At 42.6% G+C, this 23,218-nt stretch overlaps 1 protein-coding gene across 6 annotated transcripts in view; it reads left to right on the top strand.

Annotated features, from left to right (window-relative positions):
• RALGAPA2 (Ral GTPase activating protein catalytic subunit alpha 2) overlaps positions 1–23,218 on the top strand; it is a 281,557-nt gene that overhangs the window by 102,386 nt on the left and 155,953 nt on the right. For 5 of the 6 annotated variants that reach the window (XR_012326196.1, XR_002174846.3, XR_012326195.1 and 2 more), the window contains exons 17-20: positions 8,066–8,203; positions 9,666–9,763; positions 14,525–14,615; positions 15,965–16,141. Coding sequence is in view for 3 of the 6 variants with exons in the window: in XM_073792626.1 (XP_073648727.1) it covers positions 8,066–8,203; positions 9,666–9,763; positions 14,525–14,615; positions 15,965–16,141 (504 nt within the window). In the remaining 3 variants the exon portion in view is untranslated. The remainder of the gene's footprint in view (positions 1–8,065; positions 8,204–9,665; positions 9,764–14,524; positions 14,616–15,964; positions 16,142–23,218) is intronic. The other variant, XM_019927549.3, reaches the window with a different exon arrangement.

Genomic DNA, 23,218 nt, shown 5'->3' with positions numbered 1-23,218 from the left:
AACTGTCAGTGATGGTGGCAAGAGGGAAATATAAAATCAGCAGGTGTGGAGTAGGGGAGTGACAATTAATTTAACAGAGAATGTACTCGTTTGCACCTTAAAAGGACTGGCAGGGGGAGTCTTAAGAATGACAGAGTCAGCCTCCATTCCTGAGTATGAATGATGCTAAAACTTTACATGTCTAAAGTGAATGGTTAAAGCAAGTCAATTAATTTTCACACAAAATAATCTATATTTTATTATCTCTAAAATATCTAGTGATCAATTTTAGAAAAATGCACAATTATTTGAATTATAAGAGGAAAACCTTTTTTCTTTTTTTTTTCTTTTTTTTTTTGCGGGACACGGGCCTCTCACTCCCGCTGTGGAGCACAGGCTCCGGATGCGCAGGCCCAGTGGCCATGACCCACAGGCCCAGCCGCTCCGTGGCATGTGGGATCCTCCCGGACCGGGGCACGAACCCGTGTCCCCTGCATCGGCAGGCGGACTCCCAACCACTGCGCCACCAGGAAAGCCCAAGAGGAAAACGTTTTAAAAGCAACACTCAAATGAAATGTCCCTGACATTGAGCATTAGACAAATCTTTTAGGAAATTTGAAGTCAGTCAGTTTGATGTTTACACAGAAGTCGTTTTCACCTAAATAGTATCTTATACGTTTGTGATTATGCTGTAGTCAGTTCTGCAGACAGTTCTGTAGAGCTGGGAATTCTGATAGAGAGTGGGGGAAGACAGGAAAGTAAAAAGTTTGTTTTGCTTTTTGCAAATGTGTCACTACCGTTTGTAGTTGTATTCCGTTAATGTTAAATAAAATCATGTGAAAATAGTACAGCAAGTAAACCTCCATATTTTTGTTTTAAGGATAAAACTGGTTTTACTAATGGTGGTTTCATATGTATGAGGCCTATTCTCTTCCTGTGTCTATGCATTTTCTCAAATGGTTTTGACTAGCAGTACATAGAAACTTAAGAACACCATAAATTTTGTACTAAGAAATTGTGGATTTAATAAGCACGAAATGTGATTTAAAAGGATGGGTTTCATGGAGATTTTTTTACCTTTTTCCCAAATATCAGACCCTTGAATGTTCAACTTGACTTTTATGTGTTCTGAAGCTTTTAGGCTCTTCAGTTTACTAAACGATTTGCTTCTGAATACAGTCATCTCTCAGTAAACCAATTTTTGAATTATTGATTATTTATGAAACCATTTTAATCTTAGGTTAGATTTTCCGTCCCTCACTGTGGCCTTTTTTTTTTTTACTCTTTTTTTTTTCGGTACGTGGGCCTCTCACTGCTGTGGCCTCTCCCGTTGCGGAGCACAGGCTCCAGACGTGCAGGCTCAGCGGCCATGGCTCACGGGCCCAGCCGCTCCCCGGCATGTGGGATCCTACCGGACTGGGGCACGAACCCGCGTCCCCTGCATCGGCAGGCGCACTCTCAACCACTGTGCCACCAGGGAAGCCCCTCACCATGGCCTTTTTGTTTGGACCCATTAGGAAGAGAAAACTGGTTGTAATGTCTGCCCAAGTAAACAAACAAGCTAAATGTGAATCTGATACACAGCAGAAAAAAAGGAAAGGCTCAACATACAAAGCATTATAAAATGAGATTGATTATTTGTGAAAGTCCTGTGCTCCCATGCCATCAGAATGACTGAAAGTTGGCTGTATTTAGAGACTATCATTAAATACTGTGCTTTGTGCTAACTTCCTTCAAAGTTTGAAATGACCTCCTTTGAATATTTAAAGAGAGACCAGAAAAATAATAATAATGAAAAGGAAGTGAAAGATCCTGCGGTTCTTCTGACATGATTGTTGCTTTATCTCTCCTGGAAGCTAAGCGAAGCCAGTCTGTCAGCAGCTGTGCCCACCTCTCTGAGGCTTTGCCCGCCACTAAAAGCGTCCCGCTTCTCCTCCACACCGTGAGCGCTCTCTTCCCTGGTCTATCTTACACCTCTTGCTCTCACAGGCTGTCAGGTACTGTAATGCTGTCTCATGTGGCACCCCCACGTCCCTGGGCTGCTCCCGCTTGCCTCTGCGCCTGGCTTCCTTTGTTAATTTCCCCACGTCACGCATGCCTACCTGGCCATTGCACTTTGCCTTTATTTTCAACGAATATCAATTGTTTCTATGCAGTTAAGATGCTTAGTAGCAATTGGATAGTCAGGCAGAATTTCTGTAACACCACTGGTCTTTGCATTCCCAGCTGAGCACGATAGTTTTTACGAGGGGAAAACAGTGATGCCTGCCTCCTGTGCCTTCAACAGGGAGCCTACAGAGAGGAAGGAAGTCTTCATAACATTCTGCAACACTTACGAGTGTGCCGATGTTAGCATGTTTGCTGGGCCTCCCCCGCAAAATGAATAAACTGGAAAAATTCTGCAGGCTAGACTTCCTTGGAGTTAGTAAATCATGTAATAATTCATGTTTAAAGTAATGATCAGTTTATACAGATTCATACTGATTATTGAGCTTAGAGTCAAAAAAAAATGAAAAAAATGGCTAATTTCCAAAACAAAGAAATGTTATTCCTGGCCTTCAGCCAATTAAAATTGAGTTTAGCTACCTGTTGTTTATATACAGAGCACTTTCTGGTTTATTAAGATGTTACAGCACCAGAAGAAATTTTTGGCATGGACACCTCAACAAAAGGATTTACTTTGCTCTACAGTGAATAACTAGGTCTATGTGTACTTATTTTTCAATGATCCTAAAATGAACTGAATCTTCTTGCGAAAGCGGAAAATATTTCCATGTTCTTTTTATTTTCCAAAAGATGGTATTATAGACTAGTACTTATTTAATACTGGAGATAGCTTACTTGTGGCTTTGAATGGCACTAAATCATGTCATATTGTGGTTTAGCAAAGCAAAATTAGCTTCATTCCCCTGATGAGAATCTAAAATATCATATTATTTAATTTCTAGAATATGAGGGAAGACTAAGAACTGTGTTTCTCAGAAAGCTTTTTTTCCCTAGTAAATACTGAAGTTGGAAAATAGTAAGAACGGTACAGGAGAAGATGGTCACCAGTCAGTTAAATTACCGATGAGCATTAACTGCTTCATAATTTGGTTTTCCAAAAAATACTCCTGCCTGGAGATGATTAATAAAGTATTTAAAATACTTTGGCTTTCTATTTGGCTGATATACATCCATAAGGAACTTTTTGCATGGTGAAAAGTTTTCTTTTTTCACAACCCACTTTTTCCCATTTCGTTTAAGTTTTTTTAACTAGTTTGTCCAGAATGTGTTCTCACAAGAAATCTTTTCCTGTTAGTAATTTCATTTTGGAAGCTTTTTTCTCATTCATTATTATATTTTAGTTTACTCAGATTCTTGATTCCTATATTTACATACACAGTTCCAGCAGAAGCAGAATATGATTTAGAGCAGGGGTTCTCAACTGGGGACGATTTGCCCCCCGGGGAACATGTGGCAATGTCCAGAGACATCTGTGGTTGTCACAGCTGGGGTCATGCCACCGGCATCCAGTGGATGGATACTGCTAACCATCCTACAGTGGAGAAGACAGCCACCACAGAGAACCGTCTGACCCAAAATACCAGCGATGCTTAGGTTTGAGAGACCCCGACTTAGCGTGGCGTGAAGCAGGCCATGCTTGCTCCGTGCTTTCCGGCCTCTGCCATCCTCACTACTGGTTTTACAGCACAAAGGGTGAAGGGACCTAGCCCTATGGTGAATTTGAGGACGATCTGCTGATCTGTTTCCTCTGAAAACCACAGTCGCAAGCTCCTCCCTCATCTGAAGCCATTTCTTCTTTACCAGAAAAGTGAGCCACAGTCCCGTGTAACTGTCCTGGCAAGAGTCTGGGCCCAGAGTGATGCGGTCAGTCCCCAGTCTGAGATTGTACATCTGCCACTGACTGGCACACGAGAGAATTAAACGTGTGCTCCAGTTTGAATTCTGGTGTTGGCATATCTTGCTAACCTTTTGCTGAATACAGATGTAGTAGGCACACATCGCATGTGCATAATACACAGGCAATTTTAATGTTGACCTTCTGGACACACGTTCTTTACTAGAAGATGATTGCTAATTTTGTTTTCATTTAAGTTAACATTTCTTGGTTTTGTTCCTTGTCTATATGATTATTCAACCCACCAAAATTGTTTTAATAACCGAAACTACAGAGAGTTACTTACCTTCACCCACTGTGATGTCTTATTCTGATCCCTTTGGGGCTCTCTATTTGGTGGCAGCAGAACTTTGGGACAGTCACAACCACCTATATTCCGTTAATTAGTATGAATAGCTGCATAAGCGAACACGTGGGGGTGGAACTGGCAGTTTCAGTGATTTCCTTTTTTTCTCCTTTGTGGAAACAATTCTTTCTAGCTGTTTTGCAATTTTAACTGCTTTTATGTTGGGACATTTATCGATCTGTAGCCCTTACAGGCCATGCAGACGGTAGATTTTATTTTACGTTGGGGGATATTGTAATAGTCGTAATTAGAGGATCAGTGATCTTCCCTCATTCCAAAAGAGGCTTCATGGGACCTGATTGAAAGTCTCACTTTGCGGCGTCTGCATCTGGTTCTCTGGCTTCCAGGTAGCGCCCAGTTATCAGGATGTGCTTGTGGGCAGGGTTCGGGCTGATTCACCTGTGGTCCTTGTGGGACACGTCAAGATGCTGAGTTGATTTATGTCCCTTGTGCTTTTCATAGGGTCAGCTTGGTTTGTGCCCAGTGCTTTAAAAGTTAGGAAATGGCACAATTAATTGTGCTTGTGCAACCTCATATGAGGGGTAAATGGAACCCAGAATTTTGGTGATTGAAGAAATGAGTCTCAGTATGTTTAATAAGATGGATGAAGGAAGGCTTAGATTAAAGAGTGAATGAAATTTCTTTTGAAAAGTAGTCAGATTCTTGAATAAATAGAAGTTTCTGAAGAGTTTACACACTTAATTTAATCATGCCAATTCTTCTCTCAGTGTGGGAAAAAATGAAATTAATCCTTATTCGATCATTTTTCTGGTGCTTTGAATGAGCTTTAGAAAGCAATGATTTAGTAATGGTGTTGGTGTTGTGTAACGTACACTATCAAGAAGCTAGAAAGTTGGTGCTTTCAGAGTTTGGGTTATTGGGTTAGCTCTGCTTGAGAGAAAGTAAATGATTCGGTGAATCTGACATAGAATTCAGCTCTTTGGAGTGATTCAAATTGTGTGATAGTCAAAACAGAGAATGCATTAGACCTCCCAAAATTTATAACGCAATTTTTATGTAACCTAGACTGTCCTTTTTATATTTTTCATATCAGATAATCCTCTACCTTGGTATTTGCATATCAGTGTTAAATGGTTTTAATCTGTTATGAAAGAGCATTTGCTACAGCTGATCCTGTAGAAGGGGTGCAGCCTTAACAAAAATAAAAAGCCAGCAGAGGGAGCTCGAGAACTGTTTAAAAAAGAAAGGAAAAAGGTATTAAGAAAATGTTTCTGATATTCATTTGTTCATCTATACAAAACAAATCTTGAGTATATACTTAGTACAAAGTATGAGAAAAGGCCAAAAAGTGTACATATGTATAACTTGTGGGATAAGGAGAATTTATATCCTTTTTTTCACACTCTGTCAACATAACAGCCAAGTATAGGGACAGCTCAGGGCACCGTCCCCACACAGCCTGACAGATCCCTGGACCCATGGTTCTCCCCTTCCCTCCCACTCTTCTCGGCGGTTCCCGTCCCACCTCTTCCCATGGTTTCTTCAGGCTTGGACTTCCTCCATCTGAGAAGGCCCTACCAACAGGTTTACAAAAACAGAGCATTAAAGCCACATCAGGCCAGCCTGTTGGGAAGGCAGACCAGCTGGCCATGGCAGGCTCTTCGTCTGTCTGTTGTCTGAGGACCAGTGGGGACACTCGAGTTTGGAAGCCGTGGTCCTGTGGCTCTGTTGCATCCCACCAGATGGCGTCATTCTTTATCTTGAAAATGATGCTGCCACTGTTGGCCCCGCTCTTATTTGTTTCTGCTCAGAGGCCAGAAACCAACATCTACCAGTTCTTGGCATCACGTTTAAGGGAATAAAACCCACTCTTCCCACTGTCCATAGAGACCAGCGGGTGCCAATTATCTTTTAGAGAAGTAGGAAGCTCTTGGGCTCCCTCTGCTGACCTGCTGACTGGGATTTACAAGCAGGTTCATTAACAAGTAGAAACCCTTCCCAGAAGGTGTCAGTATCTTGCATAACTAGAATAAACAATGAAAGAAGACAGTGGGAAGGATGGTCCGCGGGGTCATCTGGCTTCTGTTGCCCGCTGCTGAGGAGCCTGGGAGTAGAGCCGAGGGGGCTGGTTTCTGCTCCGGGATGCTGGGCGGAGCGTCCCAGAGCACTTAGGATGTCCGGTGTTTATCTCGTGGCTGTTCAGGAGCAGGGAAGAGCAGAGACAGCCTGGAAAGACGAGGCTGTAACGGGTCTGTCTGCTCCTGCCACCTTCCCTTACTCTGCTTGTCCCCTAAGCCCAGCTTCCCATCAGTATCTGAATGGAGAATGTGGCCCAGGACTTTGCATTATAAGCGAGGGATCACACACATCTCACGGTTTTGAGGCCTGGTAACTTGTATCAGTGTACTTAAAAATGGAGCTTTTATGTGGATAGTAAAAGTAAAAGCAGCAGTCCTTCGGTGAAATCCTCCGTGTTATATTCAGAACCTTCCTACATACACCTTCCTGGTTGGGGCCGACCAGCCCTTTGGATTGTGGCTCTGGTGAAAGGGTTACACAGAATGGGGGCACCTTGGGGGTAAGTTGCATTTCAGGTGAGGAAGCAGGTGACACTTCCAGGTAAGGCTGAATTTTGATGAGTCCCTTTTTAAAAGGACTGAAACTTCAGCTAATGAAAATTTGGGGAAAATCTGGGTGTAGAGTGCCGTGACTGCACGGGGGAGTGTGGAGCCTGGGGTGCAGGCAGCGGTGGGGGTCACACGCAAGGACCACGTGGCAAGTCCTACAGGAGGGGTGCCTGGGCGGCCTGGGGGAGGTCAGCCTCGAGGAGGGAGCTGCAGGGGCTGTGTGGGCGGGGCCTGCTCAAGACTAAAGTGAGGGAGAGCTCCTGGTGGGGGATCAAGCCTGTGGGGTGACCTCTAGGGGCCCTGGAGTGCAAGCCTGACGGACAGTGATGGGGGCCTGGGGCCTCTGCAGGAGGAGTGGCGCGGTCGCATCTCTCTTGTAGCGGGACCTCTCTGAGGCCACAAGTTAGGAGTCTGATGGTAATGCCAGAGCAGAGGGATGCTAGAACCCCAGAGCTGCAGAGAGGTGATGGGGTGACTCTTCAGCACCTTGGATTGTCTTTGGAGATTAAAATGAACCGTGAAGTTTAGAAACGAGCTCGGAGGGACTTCCCTTCTTTAGGGGAATATGGTTCATAGATATCCTAGCTGGGATCACCCAGTGGTCAGTGCTCAGCTGTGGTTTTCTATTTTATGACATATATTTATTGATTCTCTAAAAACACCAATGGGTCGTTTTTGTACTTTAGTGATTAATTCAACCTTGCATTTGGTGAAATGTCATTAAATAATTACAGTATTTTATTTTAGACAGTTGTACATTTATCTCTTAAAAAGAATAATCAAGTTGAAATTCCCATTTCTTTTTATCTTCCTTTAGGGGGTGTGTGTGTGTGTGTGTGTGTGTGTGCGCGCGCGCGCGTGCGTGCGCGTGATGTCCCACTCTTGCACATGTAAGTGACCTTCCCTCGCATCTCCCGGCTCCCTCTTCCCTTGACATGCCTGTCCCTGAAACGCCAATGACTTTCACAGTTCTCAACCATTCTGCTCGCTCTCCCTTCTTGTTTTCTTCACTTTGATTGAAAGAAAATGTTTTGTAGAACTGAAAAAGCAGATGTACACTTGGAGTGGAATATTACTGTTAACAAGTGTAGAAAACTTTATGTTGTGAAAGACAATGATCTTACTGCACAATTTTTGTGGAAAAAAATAGTATCTAAAACTATGATTTTGAGAATCAGTTGTTTTAAGTAGTGAAATTATTTTTAAAAATCTTGAAATACATCCCTGCATGTTCTGTGTCAATGCCCACAGAAGTGGAAGAATGCCCGCAGCCGGAAAATGCAGCTGCAGCCGAATCCGGCCCCCTGGCAGCAGCCGAGCAGCAGCCAATGGTTCGGAGCAGCAGCAGCCCTGACGTCACGGAGCCACTGTGCTCAGAGGCCCCTCCGGGTACCAGCAGCTTCCCTTACTCACACGGGACCGTAGATTCTGGCCGGGAAGGGGCTGCATGTCGTGTGGCTTTCTACATTTATCCTAACTCTACTCTATTTATTTCAAGGGAATTTATAAGTTGATTTGCAAGGATGTGATTTCTGGCAATGAAATATTTTAACTACTTATTTTAATCTATCCAAATTGTGTGTGTGTGTGTTTGTGTGTGTGTGTACTTTTTTCAAGTGTGGCATGTTTGAGGACTAGAAAAAAGTCCAGAGTGGCTGGAGTGGGCGGGAGGTAGAGAATGTTCACCACGGGTGAGGGAGGGCAGCAAGTTACGGCGGAGGCAGGGAGGAGAGGTGTGAGGGGTGAGGAAAGGGCTGCGAGGAGAAACGTCGACAGTGAGAGTGGAAGGCTGACCAGACTCGTGAAGGAGTTTATTAGCAGTGTGCAGAGTCTGCTGAGGTTGAAGATGATAACTTGTAATAGCATTAACCCACACAGTTTCTCCAACAGCTTTTAGCAGCAACTGGTGTGGAGGGCAAAGAGGCAGATGGTTAGACCTGTAAACAGTGACTAATGTATTTTACAGTGAAAGCACATGTTTAAACGTATCTTGCAACAGTGAACACGCTTATTTAGTTTCATGGGTTAGAGAAGAAATCAACCCAGCCATCCCCTAGTCCTTAATGTCAGCGTCATGCCAGCCTCATCAAATGCGTAGGAAGTATCCCCTCTTAGCAATCCTCTTGAAATAAGAAAATACGGTAAAAATAATTTGAGAAATGTATTATCTGAAAGATTTTCTCTTCTCCAAAAGTTTTTGTGTAAGATCATTATGACTTTTTTTCCCCCTTAAATACTTGGTAGAATCCATCGGTTGCTTGGAGTTTTCTTCTAGGAAGATTTTAAAGTACTATTCAAATTTTTAAATCACTATAAGACTATTCATATTTTCTTTTTCCTGTTTTCTTTTGGATAAGTTGTGTTTTTTTCCTAGGAATTCGTTCAATTCATGTAATTTTTTTTCAAATTTATTGGCCCCAGACTACTCATAGAATGTGATCTTTTAAATTACCTTTTGCAGGCTTGGTGGTGATACTCCCTTTTTTATTACTGACACTGGTTATTTCTCTCGCCAGCAACGCTGAACCACCTCACTGCTTCCTTTCCCCTTCAGCTTGCCTGGCTGACTCAGGCAGCTCTTGTCTGAGACCCCTTCCCCGAGGCTCCGGGACAGGCCTTGTTGCCTGCCCCCTGGGTAACGTAACCCAAGACAGTGAAGCTGTCTGTGCGTCAGAGACCAGGTCTATGGAGCAGACGTGATCCATAGGCTACCAGTGTGCTGGGCCCAGATCTCTCTCTTTTGTGTATCTTAGGATACTTAAATTTAATAATTACCTACGTATAAAAACCTTTTCCAGTTTTACCATCTGAAGTATTCCTGCTGTTGATTCTCCCTCTCCCAAATCTCTAGGTCAAAAGGTAGAAAATGCACAGAATGCGAGTTCTTCAGAGCCCAGGCCTGTTCAGGAGAACAAAGGACATGAGAAGAAAGAACATGAAGGAATAACAGTAAGATCTTTTCAGAATATATCCATTTGTCATTAAAAATAAACATACAAATTATTGGCACAATACATAAATTTATTAGTGGTGTGATGCTATCTTTTAAAACTTTTTTCCATTTGGATGTGTTTTAGGGCCAAATGACCTTGAGGCCTTTTAAAGCCTTGCCTACTTTCTATGTAAAATTACAGTCAAATTACAAAAATAGGGAAAAAATAAACATGAAAACAGAATTTACCATCTGGTCTGTATGTGCCCTTTCTATTTTTAAGGAGCATCCTTACCTTCAAACAAACGTTCAGATTCCCTATTCCTGATATCACTTTAGGTTGTAGCCTCCACCTGACACGAGTTCCTAAATAAGTGAGATGCTGCAAAGATCTGTTACAGTTTCTTTTTTTTTTTAATCTAAAATAGCATTTATTATTTTTTTAAAACACAACTTTAAAGTATAAAGAAAATTAAAAAGTAACCCTAACTCATTCATGCAGATAATTCCTATTTATTCATTTTCTAAAATTAGTATATATGAATAGAAAACTCAGACATCACTGAAAGGTACAAAATAAACAAAGAAAGTCTCTCCCTACTCTGCCCTGCCTGGAAGCTAATGAGTGTTAAATTTCCTCTGTCTTCATTTCTGTAAAGGACATATACCAGTTTGCACATTCCATATGTATATGTATATTATATGTGTATATTTCAATAACCAGCTAAACACCCAGAGGCTCACCACCAGCTTAGGAACTAGAATATCTGCAGTGTTGTTGTCGTGACCTGTGGGCTTCATCCTGGTCCCTCAGAGAGCAGCTTTCTGTTGGCTTTGTGTTTATCGTGTCCTTGCTTTGCTCTATAGTTTTGCGCAAAATGTATGTATCTCCAAACAATATGTCCTTTAGTTTTCCTTATTTTTAAACTTTACAAAAGTGGTATTATTGCTTTGTTCACTCATTATTATGTATTTCTAAGTCCACATTGCAGCACGTAGCCCTAGTTCATTGCTTTCTTTGCTGTATGATACTCCACTGTGAATAGACCACAGCCTACTTTCCCATTCTCTTGTTGACAGACATTTAGATTGTTTCACTTTTTTTTTAAAATGAAAAATGAAGCTATGTACATTCTTCATCAAGAATGTGAGTGGAATTGATGAGTCACAGAGCAGCATAATGTTGTTCTTTACAAAAGAATGTGTCTTTTTCCAAAGTGATTGTACCACTTATGTACCAGCGGTGTGTAGAGTTACCATTCATCCACATTCTTGTCAACACTTACTATTGTCAGATTTTAAATCTTTTGAGTCAGGTGGGTGGAAATGGGATCTCATTTTATTTTGCATTTCTCAAATTACTAATAAAGTTTAAAATCTTTCCTTATGTTGATTGGCCGTATGTCTTTCATCTGTTGAATGCCTACTGATGTCTTTTCCATTTTCCTATTGATTTCTTTGTCTTTTTCTCTTTTATTTGTACTAATTCTTTATATAATCTGAATACTGATCCTATGTTGGTTATGTTTCTGGCAAATATCTTCTTCCAATGTCTGGCATATATTTTCACTTTCTCTATGTTGTCTTTTGATGAACAGAAGTTCTTAATTTTGATATTCTTGGTTATCATTTTTGTGGTTATGTTTTATGAAAATTTTAAAATATCAACTGCACAGGGATAAAAGTATTTACCTTGTATTTATAAGTGTTTCGGTTTTGCTTTATACATTTAAGTCTTTCAGCTACCTAGAGTTGATATTTATGGAGTGAGGTGGAGATCCAATTTCATTTTTCTTTCCCCACATGTATATCCACTTCTGGGTCCCATATATTGAATTCATTTTTCCTTTATTAATCTGAATGCTACCTTTCTCTCATATATACTGCTTCCCAGATGTGTAAGGCTTTATTTTGGTGCTTCTTGAATCATTGGTTTCTTTGTCTCTCTGTCTTAATTACCATAGTCCCCCCACTTCCTTCTTCCTTCCTCCCACCCCTTCTAATGGAAGCTATTTTTCTACTATCTTTTGTCTTTCATTGTTGCTGTTGAGAGGTCTTCTGTTCATCTTGTCTATTTGTTGTTCCTTGTTGTTCTTCATCCTTGTCCTTCAGTTTCACCACAGTATATTTAGGTGCATTTTCTTTTGGTCTATACGTTTGTCCTGTTTTGGATATGGTATATGTGCCATGTGTCTTTGAACACTTGTTCTTCCATTGCTTCTGGAAAATTCTTGGTAACCATTTCTTCAAATATTGCCTCTTGTTTGTTCTCTTTGGCTCTTTCCTTCTGGAATTCTGGGTAGAAATATATTTAGACCTTCTCATTCTGTCTTCCATGTCTCTCAAGCCCCCTTTCATATTTTTCATTCTCCTTGGCTATGTGGGTGCATTCTGGGTAGTTCATCAGATCTTCACTCAGTTCAATAATTCTCTCCTTACTCATAAATAGTCTGCTGTTTAATACTTTCATTCAGTATTTTGGTTCATCACTTATACCTTTTGCTTCTGCAAGTTCAGGTTAATTCTTTTCAAGTATATCTTGCAATCTCTCATAATCTCTTGTTGCTTGCTCATTTTTGTGATTGCCATCTTTTATTCCTTTAAAATAATCACAGATTATTTTATTCTAAATTCTAAACTCTTTATCATTATCTGAAATCAGCCTGATATTTGTTGTTTCTGAGACTCTTGTGCCTGGTGGTTTATTTATTTCCCTTGCTGTTTGGTGATCTTTGATTGTGAGTTCCTACCTGGCTCATCTGAATCTACAGAAAACCTGGGTATCTGAAGTGATGAAGTTTCACCAGGGCAACATTTTCATCTGTTTCTTCCAGGAAACAGGGAGCGCTATTAATCCTAGACTCTTGGTCCTTTTGCCACAGGGAGTGGTAACATTAGATTTACCCCTAAAGTAGCCCCATTTCACTGCCCTGGTTTCAGTTTGCTTTGTGGGGTAGGGAGAGGGTGTGGATCACTTGGAGGTTTATTTTACTTCCTGTGAGCCCCAAATTTTTATGTAGGTTCTAGTTCTGTAGTGGGAGGATATTTCATCTCTCAGAGAATCAGAAGCAGAAGAGCCCACATTCTGCTTTGCAATTAAGGAAGTATCCTGGGTATATTTCCATTGTCATATTAGACATATATTATCCTTCCTTAAGGCTGAGTAATATTTTTTTCATATACTGTTAATCTTCTAAATATCTTATTTATGACCTACTTCTGTGTTTTAGCTTAATAATTATTCTGTCCTTTAATTATACATCTTAGTCCCCCCTTTTCATGTGTTTGCTTGTTTAATATTCATTCCTTTAGTTGACTCATTGAATCCCATGTTTTTTGTATACTCTGAACTGGAGGGCCTTAAATATATATCTTCACTTTTGGCTGTATCCTCCATCTCACCAGTCGTGGATTTTTATTGCACACTTATAGCACATTCTCTTTAGATATTCAGCCCAAAGATGAAAATTAAAATATCAGAAACTTTCTCAAGTTCCTCTATCCATTGTCTGTCCATCCATCCGTCCTCCCTCCCTTCCTTTCTCCCTCCCTCCCTCCCTCTCTCCCTTCTTTCCTTCTTTCCTTCGTCACCATCATTCTCATGGTCCCCTAGATTCATATCCTTCCACTCCCATGTACAACTCTTATATAAGCTCTCATATAAGCTCTTGACTGTCATTCTGCAGCATTTTTAAATTTATCTTTTCTTCTCCTTTTCTACCATCAAAAGCCTTATCTCCTCACTCCTGAGTCACTGTAACAGTTCCATAGCAACTTCTTAACTCTGTCCTGCAGATAGCTACTCGACTTAACCTTTCTTGTTTTGGTTTTAATCACAATAAGCTATTGTCTGGAACAGACAGTTGCTCATTTTGTCAATACTGGGTTGAAATTCCTAAGCCTGATGTTGGCAGCCCACTGGCAGCTGCCTCTTGTAGAAGGTGGTCGCATTTTCTTCCTACCATTTTCACCTGACTGCCCTGCATGGCCTGCTATAATCGGCTTCTTTTCCCGCACATAGAACTTGCTGATTCCTCAGTGCTTCCTGCCCTGAGTCCCCTCCTGCCTTCTCTCTACCACCTCATGTCTGTTGCTTCTTGAACAGCTACTGTCACTGTGAGCCGATCAAGGTAATGCTTTATTCTGCAAACCTTTTAGAGAGAGTTGACTCGCATATTTTGCTACTCTGCATTGTAACCGCTTTGTGTAATTTGTGTATGTTTTGTCTTTCCAAGCCAGTTATGTAAATTTTAGAGGATGCGAATTGCCTCACAGTGTTCCAGTCCCCTGTTTTTAAACCACGGTCCAGTGCTGAGCGGTGCTCAGGAAAGCCTGCTGCACACGTAACAAGGGAAGCACTGAATGACCTTTGGGAGTCTGGGTGGAGTTTCTGCCTTCCCTGCCAGCACCCTGGCCATCCATGGGGACTTAGGCTTCCTGGAGGATTGTATCCCTTATCCATGTGTGCCAGAGCAGAGGTACAAGTAGAATTTCAAAATAAATTTCCATATAACTTGGCACCCCTCCTCAGTAGACCATTTTAATTGGATGTCAACTGACAAAGTAGAAGCCTTAAATTTCAGATCTTGTGTAATTTATAATTCAGTTATGGTAATTTGTGAACCCGTATCCTTCCAATGCAAAACGTCATTCAGTTTTTTTGTTGCCCGTTATTATTGTTTGTTTCTTTTTCTTTAGAAATGTGGACTAGAAACTTACCGGTCTTATAAAAATGAAAACTTCCCTGTACCAAATGCAATATTTCTTTCTGTCTGAAGATCTCAGTACGAAGAAGCAGCAGCCCCGCTGAATTGGATTTGAAAGATGATTTGCAGCAGACGCAAGGGAGATACAGGGGGAGACAGAAGAGTGAGTGCCAGCAAATGTGGTCTGTGTTCCTCCAGCTTCGGCGAGGCTGCATTTTGTTCCCTTTTGACTTTCTAACTCGAATGATATCTTATCATCTGAAGGCACGTGGTCGTGAAATGGGACATCTTTATTCCTGGGATCCCAGGATTGAAGGGTGGTTAGTGTGCACATACAGTTGAATAGATCCAGTCAGTTACCTATACCTTCGAGGCCTGTCTTTCCAGCCCTGGGACTTTCTCCAGGTGAGAAGCACAACCAAGGTTGATGTCTGGGTGAGCAGACAGACCCAGAAGGAGAAACGGCCTTCCCCAGAAAGTTTCCCCAGGTTAGGAGCAAAAGCTTCAGAAGTACCTTGAAGTCAATGGCATAAGTATTTAAAAAATAAAATCTGACTGGGATGCTGAGACGTACCATCACGTACTGTGAAATGCAGTCCCTGATACTCCGCTTCCCTGAGGTCCACTGCCAGGGCCCCTCCTTCTTGGCGGATCCTGGTGGAGGGCGGAGCAGGGCCTCTTAGGCTCCACCTTCTAGAGTCCTGGGGCAGTCAAAGTTAGGGACCTAGCAGGTTGGGGACTGGGACAGCTGTCAGTTCTCTGCAGGTGAAGAGCGGACAGCAGATTAGAAGCGGCAGGCCTGGGGGACTGTCAGCAGCAGATCGAAACGCAGCCGGCAGAGCTGCAGGCAGAGAGGGCGGACACCCCGAGTCCTTGTGGAGCAGACGGGATTTGGGGGGCAGGCTGGCTGGGTCTGTTCTGTGTCAGACTGAATAGTCCTGTGAGGCTGCACAGCCTTTGAAAGCATCCTTGTATCATGACAAATTAGAACTTTTTAGTGTTTAAAGGGGAGAGTCTCTACTGAAGAAAACCTTTTGTGTGGGACACCTCATCCCCCGGTAATCCTGGGTGATTCACCCCAGGTTCAAGTCTAGACATCAGGCACGAGGTGGAAGCCATCCTCGGGCTCTTCAGCCTGCCAGCATAAACTCGCTTCTGTGGTGGAATCGATTCCCCTCCCCTCCTCCACCCACCCCCGTTTTGTAGTTGAATAAGTCAGGGTAGAAAGCGTAAGAACTCGAGGTGATCTTCTCCGTACCTGGGGGAACTCAGTTAAGACCCCTGAATAGGGTGCGGCTTGGGCTGTAGGTGGCACGGCCCATAAGGACTGCTCGTGCCCCACGCCTGGAACCTCTGTTTCATTGACCAGGAGCCCCACGCAGGCACCTTTTGAGCCTCTGTCCTGAGAACGATTCCTGCTGGGACAGCTGCTTAGTTCCCTGTGTGCTGGGATTGTGGACATGCTGGTTCCCTGCTCTTGGCTGTCTCAGACTGTGTCTCCCATTGTGCCAGGTGACAGTGTCAGCAGTGACCCTGCTCTGGGCTGCAACACCGAGGCAGAGCTGTCCCTGAGCCCGTGGCAGATCTGCGAGGAAGACCCGGAGCTGAGCACGCCCACGGATGCTGTGACTGACTCCGATGCCCGCCACTGGTTACAACTCAGTCCCACGGATGCTTCCAACCTCACAGGTAACCAACTGCGTCTTTGAAAAGAGGCGCCGGTGCTAACACCGGTTGGGAGATCCCAGGGTTTGCCAGTTGCAAGAACTCTAGGGGTCCCTCAGCACAGTGATAATGGGGGCTCCCTCCTCCCACATGGGTGCGCCGGCCCCAACCCCCTGTTCATAATCAGTTGTGAATTCGCAGAGTCCTATGTGGAGAGGGTGCTGAAACAGTGGCCGAGAAGGGAGGAGGCCTGCCATGCCGACACCCACTGTCCACCATGGGAGGAGGTCTCTGATATTCATGCCAAGGCTTTGCGATCCGTGACCAAATGTGATTTACTCTGGAAACAGAGAAGAGTGATTTTTCCAACTGGCATGTGTCCTAAATCCAGGATAAGTTAAAGAATTTGGATAGCTTATTGATTACTATTTTCTTTAACTTTACTGTAGAATGTTTGATATATACAAGATAAGTTGTGAGGCATGTGTAAGTTAGGGACTGTAGTAATCAAATGAACACCAGCAAACCTGCACTCCGTGTAAGAAGTAGAACAGCTGCCCCACCAGTGAGGCCCCAGCAGGCCCTTCTCAAGTCCTTCCCCTCCCGTCATCCTGTGACCCTGTCCCCAATTCTTCCTAAAATCATGCCCTTAACTTCTTTATAATTTTACCACAATATCTGTCTCCTCAAACACTACATCATTTAATTCTGGTTTTAAGCTTTTGAAAAATGTTGTCATATTCTGTATTTTTGCAACTTTTTTCCCTCGAGTATCTGTATTTCTAAGATTCATGAACAGATTACAGAGCCAAACTTTCTGGGTCTGCATCCAGACTCTGCCAAGGAATGGCAGGGTGGCCTTGAGCCAGTGAATCTCTCTGTCCTTCAGTTTCCTTTCTGTAGAGTGGGGATAGGAATCGTCTGTATTATGGGTTGTTGCAGGAATCAGTGAGTGAGCACCTGAGTCAAGAGCGCAGAGCAGTGTGTGTGGAAGCACTCTGCAGTCTTAGCTGTTCACACGCACACACACACGTCCTGTGACCCTGGGAAAGTGAACCTCTAAAGGCTCAGTTCCCTTACCTTGTGACAGGGGAGGACGGGGACACCAAGAGAAGTTGGGTTTTTGTTTTGCTTTGTTTTGCTAAGTGTCAGGAGAGACTAGTGTTCTGAGGAGCTCAGCGAGGGCGATGGCGACCACGGCCACGTCCCTCCTGGCCCACTGCATTCCTGCATCCACAGACGTCCTTGATGAGAACAACAACAGCAAACCACAAAGCACGTGTTGAGTAAAAAGTGGTATTAAAATGCTAAAAGTCATTTTAAAATTAGAAGTCAAGGCAAAACTTTGAACTTCGTTTTTGTTTTTGTTTTTTTTAACCAGGCAAACTGGTTTTCACTAATGACAATATAAAATTTAACCAGCCCCTGATGTTTTTGGAAGTTCCTAACGGAGTAACATAAAAACTTCGTAAAATTTAGTTTTTGGTAAAACTTAGTGTCGGATAAAATCTTTTATCTATGAGGTAGATAAGACCAAGGAGAATAATCTTCATGTGTATTTAATGTGTATCTTAATTAAGACTAGAAAAACGAGCAGAGAAAAACAAACCAGTTAACTGTAAATGAGTAACGCATTGCCCTATAATGCTGTATATGCCGTCCTTCAGAGATAGTGGACGTTTTTGGTCTAAGTATTCACATCTGCCAGTGGTAGGAGCCTTGCAAAATCAATGAGAGAATGATTGGCAAAGCCATGTGCTGACTTTTATAAACTATTGGGTAGTATTGATAATTTGTGCTTCTCAAATGTGTGGTTCTTTTGGAAATGATTTTAAATTCTTCGTATATATAGTGATACATAGACATGTATAATGATTTTGAATAATAATACCATAAACTTTTAAGGGATTTGACAGTTTACAAGGAACTTTGAGGCATCCTCTTTGATTTTTATGGTAAGCAGGCCAAGTCATACAAATTCTGTTCTAGGGATGGAGAAGCTGAGACCTAGAGAAATTGTGTTGTCTCACTGGGGAGTAAGTGCCAGAGTTGGAACTGGCTTCCAGAGTGTTCTGACTCCAGATGCAGTGCTGTGCCTACTCCTTTCTTCTACGCTGCTGTTAAAATTACAGCTGCAAACCCCTCTGAACTATTTGAGAATTATTAACACATTTATGGAATAAATGGCTTCTTTGGGTCCAATATACAGATTGTCCAATGGAAATCATCTTCGTGGTACTATCAAAGGCAATACTGAATTTTCTGTAAGTTGAATTTACTTAAACAAGGACTAGTTTTAATTAGTTTTATTGAAAGGAAAGAAAATTGGGTGATTATGTCTTTTGTCTGTCCTCTGGGAAGATTAGTTCTGATCCCATCTCAGAGTGTGCATGGGACCGCTCAATTTAATAAACTCGTGTGAGGTAATTTTATATGATGCACTCTCTGTTGTGATTAACTCCTCCAAATACTTAGTTCTTCTTTGAAATTCTAATATCGAGAATCAGTACACTCAGTTCAATAGTTCATCTTGTCATCTGTGAAAAGGACAAACCGTAATATGATAAGGTTTAAGGATTATCGCAGTTCTGAATTTAACTTTCTGTTCTTAGGAGAACAATTTCTTCATAAATGGACAAAATAAAACTCATGTTACCCTGATCTCCAGGACACACGAAGAGAGTGACCCAACAATTTGAGTGTGTCTCTGTTTCTCGTTGAATAATCCTACCAGTTATCAAATGCTTAGAATAATAAACTGCTTCCAAAATCTTAAATTCCTTTATCATTGGCAAGCTAACAGTTCAGTTTTATATTTGCTTTCTTATTTAAATCATTTCATGTTTTCTGAGAATAGCAGCTAAATTTATGGTGCATTGTTTCACAGTGTGTCTGGGATTTGTATGGCAAGACATGGAGACATAGAGATGATTGTCATGAAGGAAGAAGTTTATAGAAATAGGGGCACGACATGCCATGCAGGGGGGCACATGAGGAGGCACAAGGGTTAGGGGCAGGAAGACAGGGGAAAACGTGGGCAACAGTCTTTACTGTCGTTTACATGGGAAAGGGAAGGCAAGGCAGGCTATGCAGACTCAGGAGCGGCTAGTTGGGATAATTTCAGCAGATCCTAGAGCACAGACACTGGCCCTGGTTGCCTGGTGCCGGACCCCATGGTGATGAGGGCACAGGGACATCCCCTTGATGGCAAGAGCTGGACAGAGGAGGTAGGTGGGAGGCCTGGGTTTGGGATTGTGGGGTTTGCATGTGGAAGACACACTCCCTGGGGAGTTGTTTGCTATCTCTAGGAATTAGCTAACCCTGGGACGGGCAGTCCCTTCCTGGTCAAGGAGGCCCCAGATGCCAGAGCGTCAAGAATACGGAAAATAAGAAATTAGAGTTGACTCGTGCGTAAGTTTTGTTCTGTTGAGCTTATGATTTTCTAGGGGGGAGTATTTTTGACTCTATAGGTAAGAACCAGTATTGCTGTTGACCTCATCTCTTATTTAGCAAATAAGCTTATAGTCTAGAAATACTGAATTTGATGCTATAAGAAATAAAAAGATGAATAAGTCATAGCCATGACTGACTTACGAGGTTACCAAAAATAAGACATTTATCCTGATAAGGACAAATAATGCAATAAGTGCTATGTGATTTATTTAAAAGGAGTTTTAATCACAGGGATAGACGAATAGACTAAGGGAATGGAGTATAAAATACATACTGGATCCACACAGGCACGGAGTCCTGATACACGAAAGAGACAGCATTCCAGGTCTGACAAGGGAAGAATGGACTGCCCCCACAAAGGCCTGCGGGACAGTATTTAGCCACAGGGCAGGAAATGGGACAGATTCCCTACCTCCCACCTTGCCCACAGCCAGGTCCCTATGGATAAAATACTTAAATGTGGAAAGGAAAACTTAAGAACTTTTGGAAGAAAATATCCTCTAAAATTATGTCTAAGACCTTGGGGTAGGGAAGGCTTTCTTAAATGGGATGGAAAAAAAAAAAAAGCTAACCATAAGAAACGTGTCAGTCATTAATTCAACTTCAGCATAAGGAAAACTTTCCTTTCATTGTCAGAGAAACTTTAAGAACTCAGGGTTAGCAGAACGCTGCAGGTAAGGGCCAGCTCTGTTGCTCCTTCCAGGTGCCTGTCAAATCACTGATACGTTTTAAGATAAAGTTCAGTAAGAAGTGGTTTTCAGCATTTTGCTTTAGTTGGGGAAAGGTCAGTGGTGTTCCGCCCCCCCCCCCCCCCCCCGCCCCACCATTGCAAGGTAAACTTCAGGGGCAGGATTGTCATTGGTCATTGCTCACTGGTCATGTTCACAGCTGATTCTTGGCTCCCAGGACACTACGTAGCAGGAGAGGAATAGTCAGTAAATACTTGAATCAGTGAATGAATAAGCTTTAAGCTGCAGGCTGTTGTTTGAGTTAGCTAAAAACAGCAATGAAATTTTAACCTTTTTTGATAATAAAAAATATGTACGATTGCGTTTCCAAGTCTCTTGTTTATCACAGCCCTGCCTCTAGATGTTGTTATCAAAATCCTTTGACCATTTCTGCTTTTAATTATAACTTCTGCTTTTAATTATCACTGTTACCTGCCACCAAAACCATTCACAGGAATGGTGTGTCAGCATCCTCTGCCGTTGCAGACATTTTTGGCATTTCCACCAGGCTTTGATCTATTTTGAAAACATAAAACTTTCTAAAGAAAAATAACGATGAGAAGTACCGTGGGGTTGCTTGCTCTCCTTTGTAATCTTTAACATGAATGTTGCGTGTGCCTGGGAAGCAGATGAGGAAGGAGAGAGAGGGTCAGGCGGCAGTGACGGTCAGCAGAGTGCCAACCTGTGCCTTCTCCACTTTTAATCAAAAGTCTAGGCCTAATTTTTCTGGTCCCAGAATTAAGGTGTTTCTGTTGAGCCTTTGGGTTTGTGCCTTTGGTTAAGTTTTCAACTCAAAAGGGAAAATCATTGGGCTTCCCTGGTGGTGCAGTGGTTGAGAGTCCGCCTGCTGACGCAGGGGACGCGGGTTCGTGCCCCGGTCTGGGAAGATCCCACATGCTGCAGAGTGGCTGGGCCCATGCGCCATGGCCGCTGAGCCTGTGCGTCCGGAGCTTGTGCTCCGCAACAGGAGAAGCCACAACAGTGAGAGGCCCGCGTACCGCAAAAAAAAAAACAAAAGGAAAATCATTTCCAAAGCACCAGCTATGTTTCATCAACCCTCCACCAAACCTACACGAGACTGCTGCTGTGTGAAGCCGCCCTTGGGTCCTAAGTGCCTGTTTTACTGATTACCAAGACTTAACTCACGGCTAAAATCCTTTGCATATTTGCAAAGTTCTGAACTTTAGATTGCTCCTGTATTAAAGTCCTGTATGTGTTGGGAGAAAGATGATATAACTTTTATTTGTTTGCAAGGCTTCCTACTTTAACAACAAAAAAATGTTAATGTCTCTATAGCATTTAATAATAATGGAACAAAAAGATGCTAGGCTAGCATACTAGCTTGCTCGTGAAAAAGAAAATGAACTAAGTGTTTGGTGTTTTTAAGGTGAACATGAAATTTTCAGAAATCTCTCAAATCCCAATTCTTAATTAAGTGCTGCTTCACTGAGGAACCATCTACATGAAAAATGTCAGCATCTGTTCTGTTACTTATGCCATGAGTGGAATAATTTTGGGTAAAAACATTTCAACTCATTAAAAAATTTTTTTCACAGTAATATTGAGCATGCAATCGTTTCACATACCTCGAAAAGACTCCCTGTATTTTGATAATGTGATGGGGGATGCTACCTAGAATTTTATCACTGAGGAATACATTTTTCTGAGAGCAAAGCAGTATTGAAACAGTTTCTTTTTTTGGAGGGGGGGATCCTTCCATAACTGAGAATGTGTTTGCTGGCAGGTAGCAGGGAGGTGTAGGTGATAAGACACCTGAACTCTGTTTACTTGGAGCTGTCACTCAAGGGAAGTCCCAGCCTGACTAGAAGGCTGGAGGCTAATCTCCACCTCAGATGGCTGCATTTTGGGGGTGATGGTTGGGGATGGAGCAAAGCTCTAAGTCACTGAGTTCCCTTACTTTTTTCACCCCTCAAGGAATTAAAGACTCATGGATGAGAATTTTTCTCATTCTTCTTGAGAAGAATAAATGCTGTATCATGCTGCTTGTTCACTTGGGAGCTTAGGTTGGTTCGTAAGGTTCATTTGAAGCTTCAGCAAACCTCCTTGGACTGTCAGATGCTTGCTACTGCACGCATCTTACAGAGTAAATGTGAGGAGGTCGAGCCTGTCTTCTGAGGTTTTGTAAAAGGCAGTCTGAGAGCCCAGAAGGGCCGTAGTCAGGCTTTTGCTGTCTATGCAGGCACACTGTGTGGGATTCCGGCTTGGATTATCTGTGCCACCTCAGTTGATTGTATGATACGGATGTGGGAAATACAGGTGTGTTTTGCTCTAAGAAGGAACAGTGCTCCTGGATTTGGGAAGATCTGTCCGTGACAACATGTACCATCCGTATCAAATCCTCTGTTTCAGGGTCTTGGCATCTTTCCATAACGAATATATTGATAATAAGCTGTCAGCAGCTGTCTCGGGCACAGTGCGGGAAGCGCACGGAGCCCGCCCTGGATTTGCCCTGGTCCCTCCTCCACCCGCTCCTCCTGGTCCTTGCCGGCTCTGCTCATCCCTCTACTTGAGCTCCTTGCATCCGTAGACTGTGCTCCCATTTCTATGGTTAGACCCCGGCAGTATATGCACCCAAGATGATGCTCAGCGGTGGTTAATGGTTGACACCGTGTCTGGGTGGGACACAGCTCTTTAAACCCCCTCCAAAGATTCAGAAGAGAAGCAAAGCAGAGGTGACTTAAACGGAAAGCCAAAAGTAAGATGTGAGAGATAAAAATCAAATAAATCAGCAGCTACAATAAAAATAAACAATTTAAACTTGCAATTCAATTCAGAAACTCTTGGGTTAGGTTGAAGACATAAAATCCAGCCATATGATGTTTACCAGAGGTACCCCTAATACATAATGTACAGGGGGATCCTAAGTAAATAAATAAACACATTGATACATAGGAAGAAA

This window comes from Tursiops truncatus, chromosome 15 (assembly GCF_011762595.2).
Source record: "Tursiops truncatus isolate mTurTru1 chromosome 15, mTurTru1.mat.Y, whole genome shotgun sequence".
Taxonomy (NCBI): domain Eukaryota; kingdom Metazoa; phylum Chordata; class Mammalia; order Artiodactyla; family Delphinidae; genus Tursiops; species Tursiops truncatus.
Note: the sequence above shows the minus strand (reverse complement) of the source record. Positions and strands in the feature narration are given on the sequence as shown.